The sequence below is a fragment of the Drosophila melanogaster genome, chromosome X (genome assembly GCF_000001215.4).
Source record: "Drosophila melanogaster chromosome X".
Lineage (NCBI taxonomy): Eukaryota > Metazoa > Arthropoda > Insecta > Diptera > Drosophilidae > Drosophila > Drosophila melanogaster.
Window position 1 is genome coordinate 11,615,876 of NC_004354.4, and position 16,151 is coordinate 11,632,026.

The window sequence follows — 16,151 nt, forward strand, 5'->3', positions numbered from 1 at the left end:
GTCTGCTATCGAAATTATTCGAATTTTGTAGCAAAAATATTTATGGATTTATTGTAACATCAAAAGTTATTACATTATTACTGTGGACTTATGTATTATAATAAGAATTAATAAAAATAATTTATAATAGAATTATAAAAAGACCTGATAGATTACATGTATTACAACAATGTTATCGACAGCGAACAAGATGTTCGAATCTTTCTGATATTTTGTCCGGTGTGAACGTGCGAATTTTAGTACGACAACCAGTTACATCGATGTATCGATAGTTTTTAGACTGGCCAATGTTTATTGTTATAAAATAAATGTTACAAATAAACAATTAATCACTTAGTATAAACAAAAATAAGTGCAAGCAGCAAGTGCGTTGTTAAAACGACCGCCGCCCTCCGAATTTCCTTATTGCGGGCATTAAATCGCAACAACAACAACGCCACCAGCAACAGCAACAACAATAAGCAGGAGATTCAGATTCGCAACGCAATCAAAACGTAAAAAAAAAACGAAAAATAAAAAACTACAAGGCGAAACGCATAAATAAATAGGGAAGCAAATAATAGTAATAATAAGACTAAAAGCAAGTGGAAAAGTACGAAAGCGAAAAGAGAAAACATATGTACGTTGCGTGAGAGTGACGTGTGTGTGTGTGTGTCAGTGAGCGAAGGAGAGTGAGCGAGAGAGGGGAGGCGAGCAAAAACAAAAACAACAGCACAGCATAAGCGAGACCTTGAAAACTTTAAAAGCAGCAAAAAAAACAAGACAACAGCCAAAAATAAGAAACTAAAAGCTGCAAAAGTAATAAAAAATATATTTTAGCCGAAAAATTTCCATAATAACAATTCTAGAAGTGCGGAGCGTACACCCTGTTATGGAGAGTGACGATTTTCATTTACCGCAAGGCGCCAATTAAAGGGGAAAATCCATAAATCGAGGATTACAAGTGGAAAACAAGGAGGCAGTAACTCCAGAAAACGCCCAAAAAGTCCAAAATGGCAGCACCAGAGACGGGCAACACGGGCTCCACAGGATCCGCTGGCTCGACAGGATCGGGATCGGGATCGGGATCGGGAAGTGGGAGCTCCTCAGATCCAGCGAATGGACGGGAGGCCCGTAACCTTGCCGAAAAACAGCGACGGGATAAGCTTAATGCCAGCATCCAGGAGCTGGCCACCATGGTACCACATGCAGCCGAATCCTCCCGTCGCCTGGACAAAACCGCCGTCCTTAGATTCGCCACCCATGGCCTGAGACTTCAGTATGTCTTTGGCAAGTCCGCTTCCAGACGTCGCAAGAAAACCGGCCTCAAGGGAACGGGTATGTCTGCCTCACCTGTCGGAGATCTACCCAATCCCAGTCTGCATCTAACGGACACTCTAATGCAACTGCTGGACTGCTGCTTCCTCACCCTAACCTGCAGTGGCCAAATCGTTTTGGTATCCACCAGCGTGGAGCAGCTATTGGGTCACTGTCAGTCCGATTTGTATGGCCAGAATCTACTGCAGATCACGCATCCCGATGATCAGGATCTGTTAAGACAGCAGCTAATACCCAGGGATATAGAGACCCTGTTCTATCAGCATCAGCACCACCAGCAGCAGGGGCACAATCCCCAGCAGCACTCCACTTCCACGTCGGCCTCAACTTCGGGCAGTGATCTGGAGGAGGAGGAAATGGAGACGGAGGAACACCGTCTGGGTCGGCAGCAGGGAGAGGCGGACGATGACGAGGATCACCCGTACAACCGACGAACACCCAGCCCGCGGAGAATGGCCCATTTGGCGACCATTGATGACCGACTACGCATGGATCGGCGCTGCTTTACCGTCCGCTTGGCTAGGGCTTCCACGCGAGCGGAGGCCACGCGTCATTACGAGCGGGTTAAGATCGATGGCTGCTTTCGTCGCAGTGACTCCTCCTTAACCGGAGGTGCCGCTGCCAACTATCCGATTGTCTCCCAGCTGATACGACGCTCGAGAAACAACAATATGCTGGCTGCTGCTGCAGCAGTGGCAGCAGAAGCGGCGACGGTGCCGCCCCAGCACGATGCCATTGCCCAGGCGGCGCTGCACGGGATTAGCGGCAATGATATTGTCCTGGTGGCCATGGCCAGGGTGCTGCGAGAGGAACGGCCGCCTGAGGAGACGGAGGGTACAGTGGGCTTGACCATTTACAGACAGCCAGAACCCTATCAGTTGGAGTACCATACGAGGCATCTAATCGACGGCAGCATCATCGACTGTGATCAAAGGATTGGTCTGGTGGCGGGATATATGAAGGATGAGGTGGGTATATTAACATCATCTCTCTGAACTGCTTACGACAACTAATCGTGTACTCTCCACTCGAAACAGGTGCGCAACCTTAGTCCCTTCTGTTTCATGCACCTGGACGACGTTCGCTGGGTGATTGTGGCCCTTCGACAAATGTACGATTGCAACAGTGACTACGGCGAGAGCTGCTACCGTCTGCTGTCCCGCAACGGGCGCTTCATTTACCTGCACACCAAGGGATTTCTGGAGGTCGACCGTGGCAGTAATAAGGTGCATTCCTTTCTGTGCGTCAACACGCTGCTCGATGAGGAGGCGGGCCGGCAAAAGGTGCAGGAGATGAAGGAGAAATTCTCGACAATCATCAAGGCGGAGATGCCCACGCAGAGCAGCAGTCCCGATTTGCCCGCCTCGCAGGCACCGCAGCAACTTGAGAGAATTGTCCTCTATCTAATAGAGAACCTACAGAAGAGTGTGGATTCAGCAGAGACGGTTGGCGGCCAGGGCATGGAAAGCCTAATGGACGATGGCTACAGTTCGCCAGCAAATACCTTAACTCTCGAGGAGTTAGCTCCCTCGCCCACGCCCGCCTTGGCCTTGGTGCCGCCGGCTCCCTCATCGGTCAAGAGCTCCATCTCCAAGTCGGTGAGTGTGGTCAATGTGACGGCGGCCAGAAAGTTTCAGCAGGAGCATCAGAAGCAGCGTGAACGTGACCGTGAGCAGCTTAAGGAGCGCACCAACTCCACGCAGGGCGTGATCCGGCAACTGAGCAGCTGCCTAAGCGAGGCGGAAACGGCATCCTGTATCCTATCACCAGCCAGTAGCTTGAGTGCCAGCGAAGCACCGGACACGCCCGATCCGCACAGCAACACATCACCGCCACCGTCGCTCCACACACGTCCCAGTGTCCTGCATCGAACCCTGACCAGCACGCTGCGATGACGGGCTGATGGAACCTGGTTTGCCTTCTAATTGGGTGTGTGGAAATGGACGTCATTGGTAGCTCACGTGCCCACAAACGAATTAGTATCGGTAATATAATCCTGGCCAATCGCAAAATGAAAACCCAAAATGTATCAGAAAAAAACGAGCATTATTCAAATAGTTTAAAAATTCAGCCAAAAAACTTAAAAACGAAAAAAAAGAGCGTGGGTTGAAAAACCTTTTGTTTTCATATTCACATTTCCAAGCTTTGAGCAATCAAACAATTTTAATTTTCAGTATACACATATGTATAATGAGTTGGCTTTACAAAAGCTATTAACAAATCAAGCAATTGTGTAATTTAATATGAGACTTTCCGTGATTTTCGCTTTCTACGTACTTTTCGACTTCAATTGATCTATAGGGTTTCCGTATTAAAAACGAAATTAACGTGGTTTCATTTGATGAAAATGCAATATGAGCTCGCATTTATTTTGATATTATGACAGTAATAATGATCTGATCACGATAATCGTTTTCTCAAAACATAAGCGATACATTTTGGGTACATTTGGCCATTACTGTTTCTGTGTGTGATTTCGGTATAAAATAGTAGTTTGATTACATGTTATATTGATGAATGGCGATCGGTGGGTGCTGCTAAATGCGTTCCATTATCAATAATTTTCGTTATGTAATTACGTTTAATTTGTAAATATGTATGAGTGCGAGCGTGAGTGAGTTTGTGATCGTGTCAGCATGGGTGTGAATGAACATTAGATCAGTGCTCGGATTTGGTTTTAGTTGAAATTTAAACCCCATTTCCCCGATTTCCCAGTTATCACCTTCCGCCCCAAAACACCAGTGTAAAAAGAGTACAAAAAAAAAAAGAAAAGAAAATAGAAAAACAAACAAACAATTATATATTTATTTCGCCCTAAGTCTAGAACGTGCTAAACACAACTCATTAATAGTTAAACAAACGGATGTTGCAATCGATGGAAATTAAACGCTCGCTTTTAGTTTTGCCGTCTCGCTCGAAGAAAGAAAGAGGACTACATATGTACAGTCAAACTAATCCAAGTCAAACTCTTCAGTCTCAGAATTGGAGACTTTATTAAAGGTTTTTTATTTTATGAAGAATAGCATATTATTTTTATATATATATATTTATGTATATATATTTATATCACAAATCTCCTTCGATATCCCTTTGTAATCTATAAAAACACTTCCAGGCGCAGCTTTATTTTTCAACAGTTTTAATTTTGGGAACTTTACAAAGCATATAAGCATACCCCAAATCCATATCCTTATAAACTTTGTAGTTATTACAAATGTGTTCAAAATTAAAAAAAAAGTTTGTCATCCAAAATCCAATCCGCTAAATACAATATAATCATTTTAATTGATCTATGTTACACTTCTATAATGTCTACTGGACAAAATATGATTAAGTTGAAATTTCAAAGTGTTTTTGAAGTTCGTACTAGCGAAGTTTGGCTGTAGTTCAATACTCACAGAAAGGGAGCGAGACATATTCCCATCTCGCTCCGACCTGTTATCAAAGCCTTTGCCATTGTCCTTGGCGTTGCGTTCTTATCACCGGCGTATCGGAGGGAATATATGATTTTTTTTTCGGCCAAGTGGTTCTAGTGGTAAATATGAGGCGGTGGGTGGTTTCGGGGGGTTTGGGGGAACGGCGGTTGGTGATGGGCGCAGAGAAGGCGGGAGGCGGGGGGGAACACGTTTCGTTATTTTTTGTTTTATAGCGAAATTCCTCTAGCTATAAATGTATGCATACATATATGCTATTAACTTTTCGTTTAGCTCAATTTTTTGTTTGTATTTTTAATTATAACTCGGTTTGTCTAGTGTGTAATTAAATTAAAAGTCCAATGCTAATTCCCCAGCGAATCGTTCAGTGTTTGTTCAAACGAGTTGTGCTCTTTAAACACTTTTGGCTTATCCTTTCATTTAATTTTTGTTTGTTTTCCTTGCGTTGTTATATGTCCAAATAAAAATGAAAGTTTGAATTGTTTTTTTTTAGTAATTTAGTTTTAACTGTAATGTCAAATGTCAAGAGGTATACTCTGTATAAGAATAATAATGTGTAATGTAATTTTTAGAACTTGCTAATCTCTAGCAATTAAAACATAGCCTGTAATTAACAATAATTAATTATAATAACCAGTAACAGTTCATGCAAATGAAACCTTAATAAATAATAAATTATATAAAAGAAGATGGAAGTGTTTTCAATCAATGAAGTTACTTCCTATTTTCAGGAGTTGGAATGTTACACTTTTTTATAAGCTGATTTGAAATGCGCGCCACATTATATCTGCCTTGCGCGCACGCATTGCAGCCGAATAACGGCGAATTAACTCCCCTCAGAGGTGAGTTTGAACTATCGATTATAATCGATTGCATTCGGAAACAAAAAACACCTTGAGTTTGGTCAGATCGGTTTTGCGCGGGATAAATAATAAAATATTAAATGTTTTCTTTGTTAACATTTCGCTGTGCATGCTGTCTGGGTACACATATACAGCCTATCGCCTTGGCTCACTAAGCCCATGGCTCAGATGTCCATTTGGACTAACATTTTGTGTGAGTAATTGAATAATAAGAATTACGGAGCTCGGACTTGTAATGGCCGAAGTACTACTGCCGCAATGCTTGGTTCACGTTAAAAAGAATCAAGTGCAACAAATTTAATTGTATTTAACTATTTTATAACCGCGCAGCAAAGTAATGGTTAATTCTGCTTTTAAATAGTTGACAGTTACAAGCGAAACATAGAAGCCGCGCAGGTTCCTATCGATACCATCGCTGGGTCATCGATTATTTGTCCAGCTCTACAGGTGAAACGAGCGTTGGCGATTCCGATTCCGATTCCAATTCCGATTCCAAATTCGACTCCGGACTCGAATCCGATTTGAATCAGATTCCAATTCAGTGTGGTGAAGAGCGAACCGGAGTGCGGACGGTACGGACGCGAAATCTGTTAAGGCGGGCCGCAAAGCAAACGCTCGAAAAACGCAAAATTTGTCGATTGTCCGTTCCGCTTTTTTCTTGTGTCTGTGCTTTGCGTCGCGTGCCTGCGTGTACGTGTAAGTGTGCGTGCGCCTGTGTTTGTTTTTTGTTATTTTTTTTATAACCAACGACAACAACAGAATAGAAGTAAATAAAATACACAAATTAACGGTGTATATATTTAAATGTTTTGGTTTTTTTTAGTGGCGTGCCGAATGAGCAAAATTTGAGAAAAACGCAGTGGAAAACGTAAGAAATGCTGAAATAAAGCTTAAAGTAAAAGCAGAAATTGAGAGTTGTTTGTGTGTGTGTGTGTATGTGTGTGCAATAATAATAACAAAAAATGTTGGCCGAGGGGGGCAGACAGACACAGAGCGAGAGAGGTAGAAGCAACACCTACGCAGCTTTTTTATGTATTATTTCGTTTTTTGGCATGCCGCTGCTTTCTCTCTTTCACACGCAGCCTCATTTGAATATTTTGTTGTTGTGCGGCAAATTTCTCCACTTCCTGTTTCTCTGACGGCATTCAATTTTGGGGGATCATTTTGGCTTGTTTCATAAAATCTCTATTAATGCTGACAATAAGTTGCGAAAAATTTCCAGTCGCATTAAAAAAACTTGTCCCACATTTAACAATAAATAAGAGGTGAAGAAATACGTTTTTAAAAACTTGTTTTGTTTTTGTGTTTTATGTGCCGAGATCATAAAGCTCTCTCTCTCCCTCTCTCCCTCTCTCTCTCTCTTGCTCTTCTCTCTCGACCAGAAGGAAAAAGATCAATCAAATCAATCTGCTCTGCTCTTCTTCTGTCTTCCTCTCTTTGCAACAAAGTTGAAGGTCTTTTCTGCATGACAACGTTGCCAAGCGCAGAAAGCAACAACAAGACAGTGCAACAATAACAAAACATACACAGAACAAAATTAGAGTAGCTTAAAAGGGAACTCCTAAATTAAATTAGTCCTACAGCAGGATTACCAATTCATTACAAGTCTATTCAAAAGATACAAGGACAACATCTTTAATTTTCCAGAAGATATGATACTTGTCAATACAATTTGAATTTTGTGCCGTGTATCGTTTTGATTTCGCAAAACTGGTTTTCAGACGTTTAGTTTTATTTGTTCTTCATATTTATTTGGTTTTTTTGCTGGCTGCGATATTTTAAATATTTCAATGACGTCAGCGCAGGCTAAATTATTGATCAGCAGTATTTTTTTGCAACTGCACAAGACAGTGCAATTAATTAGCACTTGTCTGCGAATTAGATTTAAATGAATTTAATGCATTGCTTAATCACACAGTTCCAGGAATGAAAACTTAAGTAGAACGGGTATTTCAATATTATACTTTACTGCTAGATAAGTAAAATAATTGATATTGATTTATTAAGCAAAGTCTTAACAGTGGTTTTTAAATCTCAAATGTTCAATCAAATTTGCATTTGCCTAGTTCCACTGTGCAGAAATATAGAAACAAGTCGCAGAAAAATATGAAAAAATAGGAACTGAAGCTTTCGGCGCAAGCGCAAAGTGTTGGATAAGCAGAAGAGGAAGCAGAGCAGGTAGAGAGCAGGACAGCGGCACTATCTAGCTGTCTCCCTCTTGCGATCACTCTTTCAGTTATTTTTAATTCATACTCTCTTGCAGATCACAAAATAAAAAACAAACAAAAACAAAACAAGAATATGTTTTAATCAATTCAAATTAAACCAACAAATTGCAAGCAATTGGATTCAGGATAAAAATTTACAAAATTTCACCACACTAACGGGAAAACTGTGAAAACAATGCATTTAATCAAAGTAAAGACTAAACTCGCGCTAAAAATGCCCGAATTCGAAAGAAACTAGCGAAAAGCCCAATTCAAAAATCGCACAATAAATTGCAAAGTCCAAAGCAACAACAACATAGGAACAAATAAAACAAGAAGCAGGCAACAAAAGAGAGCCAGGCGGAGAGGAAAACAACAACGAAAACAGCAAAACGACGGCCCCAAAATGTTGTACCAGCTAAGTAAAGCCACTACTAGAATCCGGCTCAAAAGGCAAAAAGCCGTTCCACAACATCGCTGGCTCTGGAGTTTAGCATTTCTGGCAGCATTTACACTAAAGGTAAGCGAGAGGGCCAACAAAAACATGGCCAAAACACACAATAGCGGGTGGATTTATAGGCCCGTCGAATTACCCGTTTCGGAATCTTAGCTTGGGAGAAACGATTATTCAGGATAATAATAATAATTATTCAGGATACATCAATACAAGAGAAATATGCAAAATTAGATAGGAGTTCAAAAGATATGATAAACAACAATAACCTCGAAATGTGCACAAATAACTTTCTAAATTCGAGGGCTATCGAAACGACAAGGTTCTGCAAACATTGTCCGAAGTTATTTAATTATTTATTTGTGACGACCCCGCCCCCGCCTCGAATTAAACCGCCCACATGGAAATCATCGTCTTCGTCACTTTTGTCTGTGGTCTTTCCCATGTTAATTAAATTCAATTATTTCGCATCGTGTTTGCTTTTCGCCATTGTTTATGCGAATGTATTTGCCTCACTGGACACAGTACTAAAAACAAACAAACAAACAAAGCAACAAACAAACTCCAATCCGATCAAAGACCTTGAGGAAACAACAAACAAAAGCAAGAGTAACAAACAATAACCGAACAAGATTTTGCATTTTGCATCTCAAGTCGTGTGCTGTGCAGATATGAAGTAGAATGCATTTAACAGAAGATGATGACATATTTATACCCTGTACACTCAGAATAATTAAATATAACAAACTTAACAGATAGTTATATTTTCGTTTCAAGGAATTTGTCTAAATACTTTGCATGCCTGGCATTTTTAATTGATACTTCGAGCTGTGTTGCATAATAAGTAATTGCATTGCCGATTCCTCGATGTGTGCAACTCAGCTGAGTGATGCAATCGATAAGGCTGGCAATTTTCCTAATTAGGTTTTTCACTGTTGCACTTTTGCACGAATTCAATTTTCATAAACTTTATACTTTATGGGTAAATATCTGAATATAGGGGTTTTCATAGGGCATCGATGCGGTGCTACTAACTCACGTCGTATTGTTATGTACTATTTGCTTTTAACTGGTCACTGGTTACTAAGGGTAATTAATCATTACACATGTGGGCACGACTTGTCATGAATTCTGGATCCGCAATGAACCGGCTAGAATTCGATATCGGTTTCATTTTACATTGACAAACTTTCATTCGTTGGTTTTTTTTTATTTGTTTACTTGCTTAGCAAAATTATTGGCGCGTAACGATTACTATGTATATGTGTAAACATTTATTCTATTTCTAGTACAACTAACCAATTGTTTTTCCGGTATATCCATTTCAATTGGGTTTTTTAGGTCGTTTTGTTTATTTTTTTCACTGCACCGATAAATGGGCAGAAATATTTGCCATTTGGTCACATACAATCTCAACTTATTTCGTCGCTGGTGGCCATAAGTCACGTTTCAGTTTAATAGTGAACACGAGTACGTACATACATTCATTAATGCGAGTACACATCCATAAGATACTTTTCGCTTATATTCTTTTCCGTTTAAAATTGTACAGTGTTTAGCCGAATTCTGTTACCGATTAATGTACAATATACGTATGTATTAACTTTATAAAACATTTTAAAACAATTTATTGAAAGCCTTAAAGAGCAACTCAAAGAAAGATCAATAATCAGTGTAAACAAATAAGCCATAGGAAGAGTCCGATTAAATGGAGCGGAAAATGTGGCTTACAGAGAAAATTAAAAACAATTATCCCAGTGGGATGGGAACAAGGAAGTGTTGGGTAATTAAATGCCGGCCAGAATCCTCAGATGCACAAGGCAGATAGGACGACACTCTCCTCCCAAAAAAACCCCGTGGAAGACCACACCCATTTCATGTTCAGGACACGTGTCAGCCGTAGCCGTAGAAACAAAAACATAAAGATGGGGCACATTTCTTCCAGAAAATAGCCAAGATTGGGGGAAAAAGGTGGCAAGAAGTCAGTCGGTGCTGGATGGCAATTAAATGCAACCCTGCATTGTCATGCAATTGACACCGAAAACACTCAGGTTTTTACCCCCTCGACTGCCAGAATGAAACCCCTTGGTTTTTTTTTTCCACCCAAAGCATAAACCGAACCGAGTTCTACTCGAAAATGTGCATAAATTAAGTAACAATTAATCCAAGTTGAGCTGAGCTTATTAACCCTCCGATAGCATGACTAATTGATCTTGTTCGAGTTTAGCAATACTCGTATGAGTTAGTTGGAAGTGCAGAATTAAGTAAAGGATTCCTTAGAACTTAGAACCTGAAATTATATTTGATATCTCAGATCACTTCCACTTAACTCGCATAATAAACCAGAATTAGCAAAGATATTAGTTGTCGCCCTGGCACCCCCTCCCGGTGCGCTTCGTCACTACGCGGACTGCCGTCCACATTGATATTTGCCAGATCTACTTTTGTGCGAGTCTTAAAAATATCTTGCAACAATATTTTTTGAACGAGTTACCACTTCGGTTTCCACTCGCTTTCCCAGACATCAAACGCAGACTGAAAATAGAGCCTAATGCCGGAAATGCAACATCAAAATGCGAAATTAAGAGTGCGAAATCGAAAAGGAAAATGTGGTTTTTCGATGTGGGGGGGAAACTGCTTCCATAACTGGATCCATTTCTGCCTGCAACTTTATTTCAATGATCGATTAAGGCCCGGGGAATCGTTTGGCCAATCCTCCCTGCCTTCAAGTATAGTTTCTGATTGGAAAAGCGAGCATTTTTCGGCATCAAGGAAATGTTTGGCCCATTCAGAGTTTCTCATTGTCCTGCCACATAAGCAAGAAAAGAACCGAAAATGAAATTGCTCTAACGGTGTTTGCTCCCGTGAGGCGTTTTTCGATTCACCCACTATTTATAAGGGTGACTTTTCGGCACAACTCTGGCCATATAGAAAGAACACCCATATATATATATATATATCTTTTAAGGTATTTACAACTGCGGCGAAGAATGCAGTAGTAGATATATAACATACAAAATTTAATTATCATTGTGTAACACACTTAATAAATATAATAATTTTGGTATTTTAATATTTAAACATCTTGTAAATCCTAGTTTGTTTGAAAACACAAAGTTTCATTGCAATACTGTTTAATATTTCAAAAAAAAAATATATCTCATAGTTACATCTTTTGGTACTATTTCTCTAAGTTAGTTCTACAACTGTGAACGCGTCTGTTGCCGAATTGTGTGTGTGTGTGTGTGTGTGTGTGCGTTTACTATGCGAAGTCACTTAATATTTAGTTCACTGTACACATGATTCATAACCGGGGAGGTTTCTACCAAATGAAGGGGAGTTATTATATGAGGGCGAGGCCGGAAGGAGACTGCACTAGTTCCTGCCGCCACTTGAGCATTATGAAAGTCATAATTTTTGTATGCGAAAACTTTGTTACACGTACTGTCTGCTTACTAATTACTTGTGTGTGTGTGTGTATGTGGTTTTGTATTCTGCAGCAAAAGGTCGATAAAATGACTTGGCACAAATGGAGATCTGAAATCTGGTGGCCAAAACTAGACCAGAATGGAATAACAACATATGGTCGGATTATGTGGTGTACCCAGTCTTATCCATTTCGTAATGCAAAACAGCATTCTTCACTGAAAAAGTGTGTGCTAAATACTTGCAATTCTTATTTGATAAATTGAGAAAAAACGATGGATACATACTTACCCTACAACTTGATTTACTTATTTTGCATGCTCCTTTCTTTCTTTTTTTTTTTTCAATAAATCCTGACTCCATTTTGTGATTAGCTTCACTTGTATTAATTAAAATCGATCCACGTACATTCTGTGCTGCAATCGTAAATCCCGATCCGTTTGTATTCAGGAATTCGCAATTCCAAGTGAACAAAAGGAGAACAAGCAGGCGGGAAAAAAATAATAAAAAAAAATAAACTAATGAGAAAATGCAATGAAAAATGGGATGGGCGAGGGGGCGGCGCTGTTTTGCAGTTGCTGTTTGTTTAATTGAAATTTATTGACTGCGCGTTTGTAAATTGTTTCATCTGGAGCCGGCGAGCGGGGGAAAAGAGAGTTGAACCAGATGCAGATGGCAGGGTGGCCAAAATCAAAATCACACTCGCGTTTTTCCCACATTTTTTCCCATGCGTTGACCTTTTCATTAAGAAAATCTTGCGAAATAATCCATAAGATTCTTGTGCGCCAAGTAAATTACTCCATATGGACGCATTATAGTAGCTCCATCGAATTTCAAGCATTTTATTTTTCCTGGCTTGTCAATCTGTTTATTGGATAGTTCTTAGCCCGATGCCTGTCAGTTGGCCCAAACTGACAGGTTGTCTGCTTTATTCCATATTTAATGACAGGCGAAATAAGGTGAGTTTTAGGTGCGGAGTGGATGGAGTAGCACTGCAACTAGAACTTTGACATAAATTTAGGGGAGAATGTCTATATATATGTTTATATATACATTTAAGAGGTAATTTTGAACAGCACTGAAAAAGATCTAATATTAAACATGGCAATTTGAAAACGTGGTAGTTTTTTCTCACAGCAATTGCACTTATTAACAATCCCAATGCAGTAAACCACTACCATGGGGTTATTATACTCATATATAACCAATTCTTTTGTAACAATGAAACAAGCCAACTGGAATCGAATGAATCCACCCAAAAATCGAAGCTAAACAGGAAAGGAATGGATAGAGAAGACAAATCGGATCGCATCAATGATTTCCCATTGCAGGAAATAGTGACCGATGTCATTGGCCTTGAAATTTTTGTAAATTCGACAACCCTCCTTCGATGGGGAAAACTCCCTCTAGGAAAACTGTTTGGCCAGCACGATTGTAATTTAGTTGAGTTCGAAGGGTGTGAATTCATTTGTCGATTTAATTATTAGTTGCTGCTGTTGCTAGTGCACTTAAAAAAAAAAACGTGGCAACATTAAGATTATTACATATTATATTGAAGCATCTTACATGCGCGACTTGTGCATGTGAATAACATTTTATAGGCAAAGTTGTTTAGTTGCCAACTTTGTTTAATGCCAATCAATATTGCTTCCTTTTCTCCCAGTGGCGTTTTGTGAAACCCAATTCCCCGGCACTCCTGTTTTATTTTTCTGTGCCGAAGACGCGGCGAATGCGTAGCGAGGGTGGATAGAAAAAAATGTCCACCCCCAAAGAAAATTATCGAGTGCGTGCGTACAATTCACTGACCTTGGGATATATGCACTCGTATTTGGGAATCGGAATGCGGAAACCTCAAACTCAATCGAATCGGGGTTGCAAGTTAATCCACTCCACATGGTCCATCAATTCAATTAGTCGATGGGAGCTGAATCAAAGATAAAAGCAAGACTGTTATTTGCCATCGATAAACGAATAATGAAAGAATTTCTTTTAATTCAACATGAAAGTGATATCCTATAAAGGGCGAGAGAGTAACTGATATCGTTGAAGATATTTCCCCTTTTCTAATCAAATCTCCTTTAAAAAAATGACACCAATCTAAACCCAATTTCGTAGTGTCATAGAACTTTAAACTTGTGCAACTGATTCAGCTCTTCAAACGAAGTTAAATTGGACATAACAAGGATGACAGAGTTCCTACACATTGCATATTCATCGCTTGCAACCCAATCACCCGCCAGACTTGGCTATGGACTCCATAATTGAGGTGCTTTATGCTACAGAAAAAAAAAAATGTGGAGGAATATTCCTCCAGGGCTTGGAGTCTCTAAACGAGCATGTAACTAGACGCTAAATAACGTTTAGCATGGAAATGGCAACATTTCGCACAGTTGGCTTTGGCTTCACCTGTGGCCAAAACCACCACCACCACCACCACCATCTGCATCTGCATCTGCATCTCCATTTCCACACACACTTTCTCAAGCCTTCCAACTTCACTCGTGACTTAAACTGTTTGCATAAACATTTCCATTCTTTCTGCCATCCACATACGGCGTTCGCAACTCGCAACTCAGCCAAATCCCACCATGTACCATCATCCAGCATTAGGACTACGTGCTAAAGTGCACTGAGGAGTCAACAGCGTCTTGCCTGCAAATTCAATTTACCGCAAGTTTACCAAACACTGCAAAAATTATCACAAACTTTGTTCGAAGTTATTTTAGTTAGTGGGGTTCCTTAAAAAAAAAAGTTTCACAACAAATAACTAACAGTTTGGTCCACCCGGGGGCGCCACAAATGTTGTTCTGATTTCGTAAGGTTTAGTATATTCAAGTGGTTAATATTTTCAACTCTTACTTAAATATTATCTTAAAACAAAAAAATCAATTAAGGGTTTTCTCTTATGCTAAAGTAAACCGAAAGTTTTCAATACCAAAGTTCATAATTATTTCAAATGTTCCTTATTTTCTCAGTGCCCACGCTGTTGACAGTTATGCCAGGTTGTGGTGGATGGTTGTGTGGCACGTGGAAATTGGAGGTGCATCCTTAAGCCGTTTCTTAAACGTTGCAATCAGCTTACATGGCCATAATTCGCATAAGGTTTCAAGTCAACTGTGAATATATGATATCGTGTGTGCCAGCGACATTTTGATCGTCCTTTGCAGTTTGTGCGAGTTATCAGCACATTAAATGGTTCACCAATTCAATGACCATTGGCAATTTTCGGTGATAAAGTTCATTTAATGGCCTTTTCGACACGTGTGTGTGTGAGTCGCGCTTTATTAGCACAGTATTTTATTGCCATTTTTTTTTATGGAATTTCACAAACAAAAAGAAAAGAAAAAACTAAAGATCGTACGAGTTTTTTTTTACATTAAGAATGCTGAGACCTTTTCAAGTTTTAAAGAAAAAAGTATATATTACTTTTGAAGTATAATAAAAGTTGAATGATTTACTATCCATCTCTAAAGGGAAAAAACCCAGCAAAGAGGAGGGAAATCAAAGCAGATTTTCCTCTCCCTCCGTGGAATGCATTTTTAACACTTTTTTGGCACGCATCTCGTGCCACTTTTCCCAAGGGTGGAATAAAAAAAAAATGAAAGGGGGTTCCAGATACGATGGAAATCTTGGGGTGTGAGTGGGCAATGCGCGGGGTAGTTCGATCTGACTGCCTTTATTATTTATCGATTCGGCATTCGATTGGCCATTCAGCCTGTTAACAGTTCAGATGGCAAACAATGGACGACAGACAGACATCAATTGTTTATTTTGGAAAAGCATCTCAAGCTAAAAATATGTTACACTTAAAAACATTGTCTATTTTCAAATTATTCAGTAGATACGTTTAGTTGCGTAGAATTAAGTACAGAAATCTGAAATTTAAAATTTGTAAAGCCTTAAACTAAACAAAATAAAATCTAAAACCAAAATAAGCTGAAAAAGCCGAGACGAAACCAAAAGAAAGCAAACAAACAAACATATCAAACGTCCCTCAACATCTGTTGAAAAATGATTGAAGAACCAAAATGCCGACTGACACCAAACGAATGGAAAAGGCCAACATATGTGTGGCAAGCTAAAGCAGCCCTCCGGAAAGTACGTTCATCTATTTTTTGACATCTTTCTGGTATTATGTCACTAAGGTGGGCAACGTTTCGGGGCTGGCTTATGCTAATTTATTGCTGCACCAGAAGCGCTTCCAGACTCAGGTTGTGCCGATGTTTCCAACGCCTGGTGCCAACTTTAGCCACCCACCCGCGGACAATTGAGATATTTGTGTGCTCTAGTTATTTTTTTTTTTATTTATCCATCCATTTCGACTGGGGTTAAACTCGGAGGTTTTTAGGGGGGGTTAAAACGCAGGGCAACAACAAATGACATTAACAACGCTTAGAGCAATTACACAGAGACAGACGGCTAGTGGAGGGCATGTGTATGGGCAGGGTGG

The 16,151-nt window shown here is 39.8% G+C and overlaps 2 protein-coding genes across 8 annotated transcripts in view; both read left to right on the top strand.

Annotated features, from left to right (window-relative positions):
• Nucleotides 1-248: 248 nt before the first annotated feature.
• Met (Methoprene-tolerant) lies at nucleotides 249-5,405 on the top strand. Of its 2 annotated transcripts, none has more exons than NM_001298203.1 (2): nucleotides 249-2,285; nucleotides 2,355-5,405. In NM_001298203.1, the coding sequence occupies exons 1-2, from the start codon at nucleotides 993-995 to the stop codon at nucleotides 3,210-3,212; spliced, it is 2,151 nt and encodes a 716-aa protein (NP_001285132.1). In that variant the 5' UTR covers nucleotides 249-992; the 3' UTR covers nucleotides 3,213-5,405. The 2 variants fall into 2 exon arrangements, with proteins under 2 accessions (NP_001285132.1, NP_511126.2); NM_078571.4 differs by having other exon boundaries at nucleotides 2,355-4,073.
• A 734-nt stretch (nucleotides 5,406-6,139) lies between these two features.
• The window catches only part of Ptp10D (Protein tyrosine phosphatase 10D), a 55,324-nt gene continuing 45,312 nt past the window's right edge, over nucleotides 6,140-16,151 (top strand). For 2 of the 6 annotated variants that reach the window (NM_001272524.1, NM_167292.3), the window contains exons 1-2: nucleotides 6,140-6,310; nucleotides 7,955-8,341. In NM_001272524.1, the coding sequence (NP_001259453.1) occupies nucleotides 8,228-8,341 (114 nt within the window). In that variant the 5' untranslated portion in view covers nucleotides 6,140-6,310; nucleotides 7,955-8,227. Of the gene's footprint in view, nucleotides 6,483-7,877; nucleotides 8,342-16,151 lie in introns of all 6 variants that reach the window. The other 4 variants (NM_001272525.1, NM_206691.3, NM_001144715.2 and 1 more) reach the window with 4 other exon arrangements.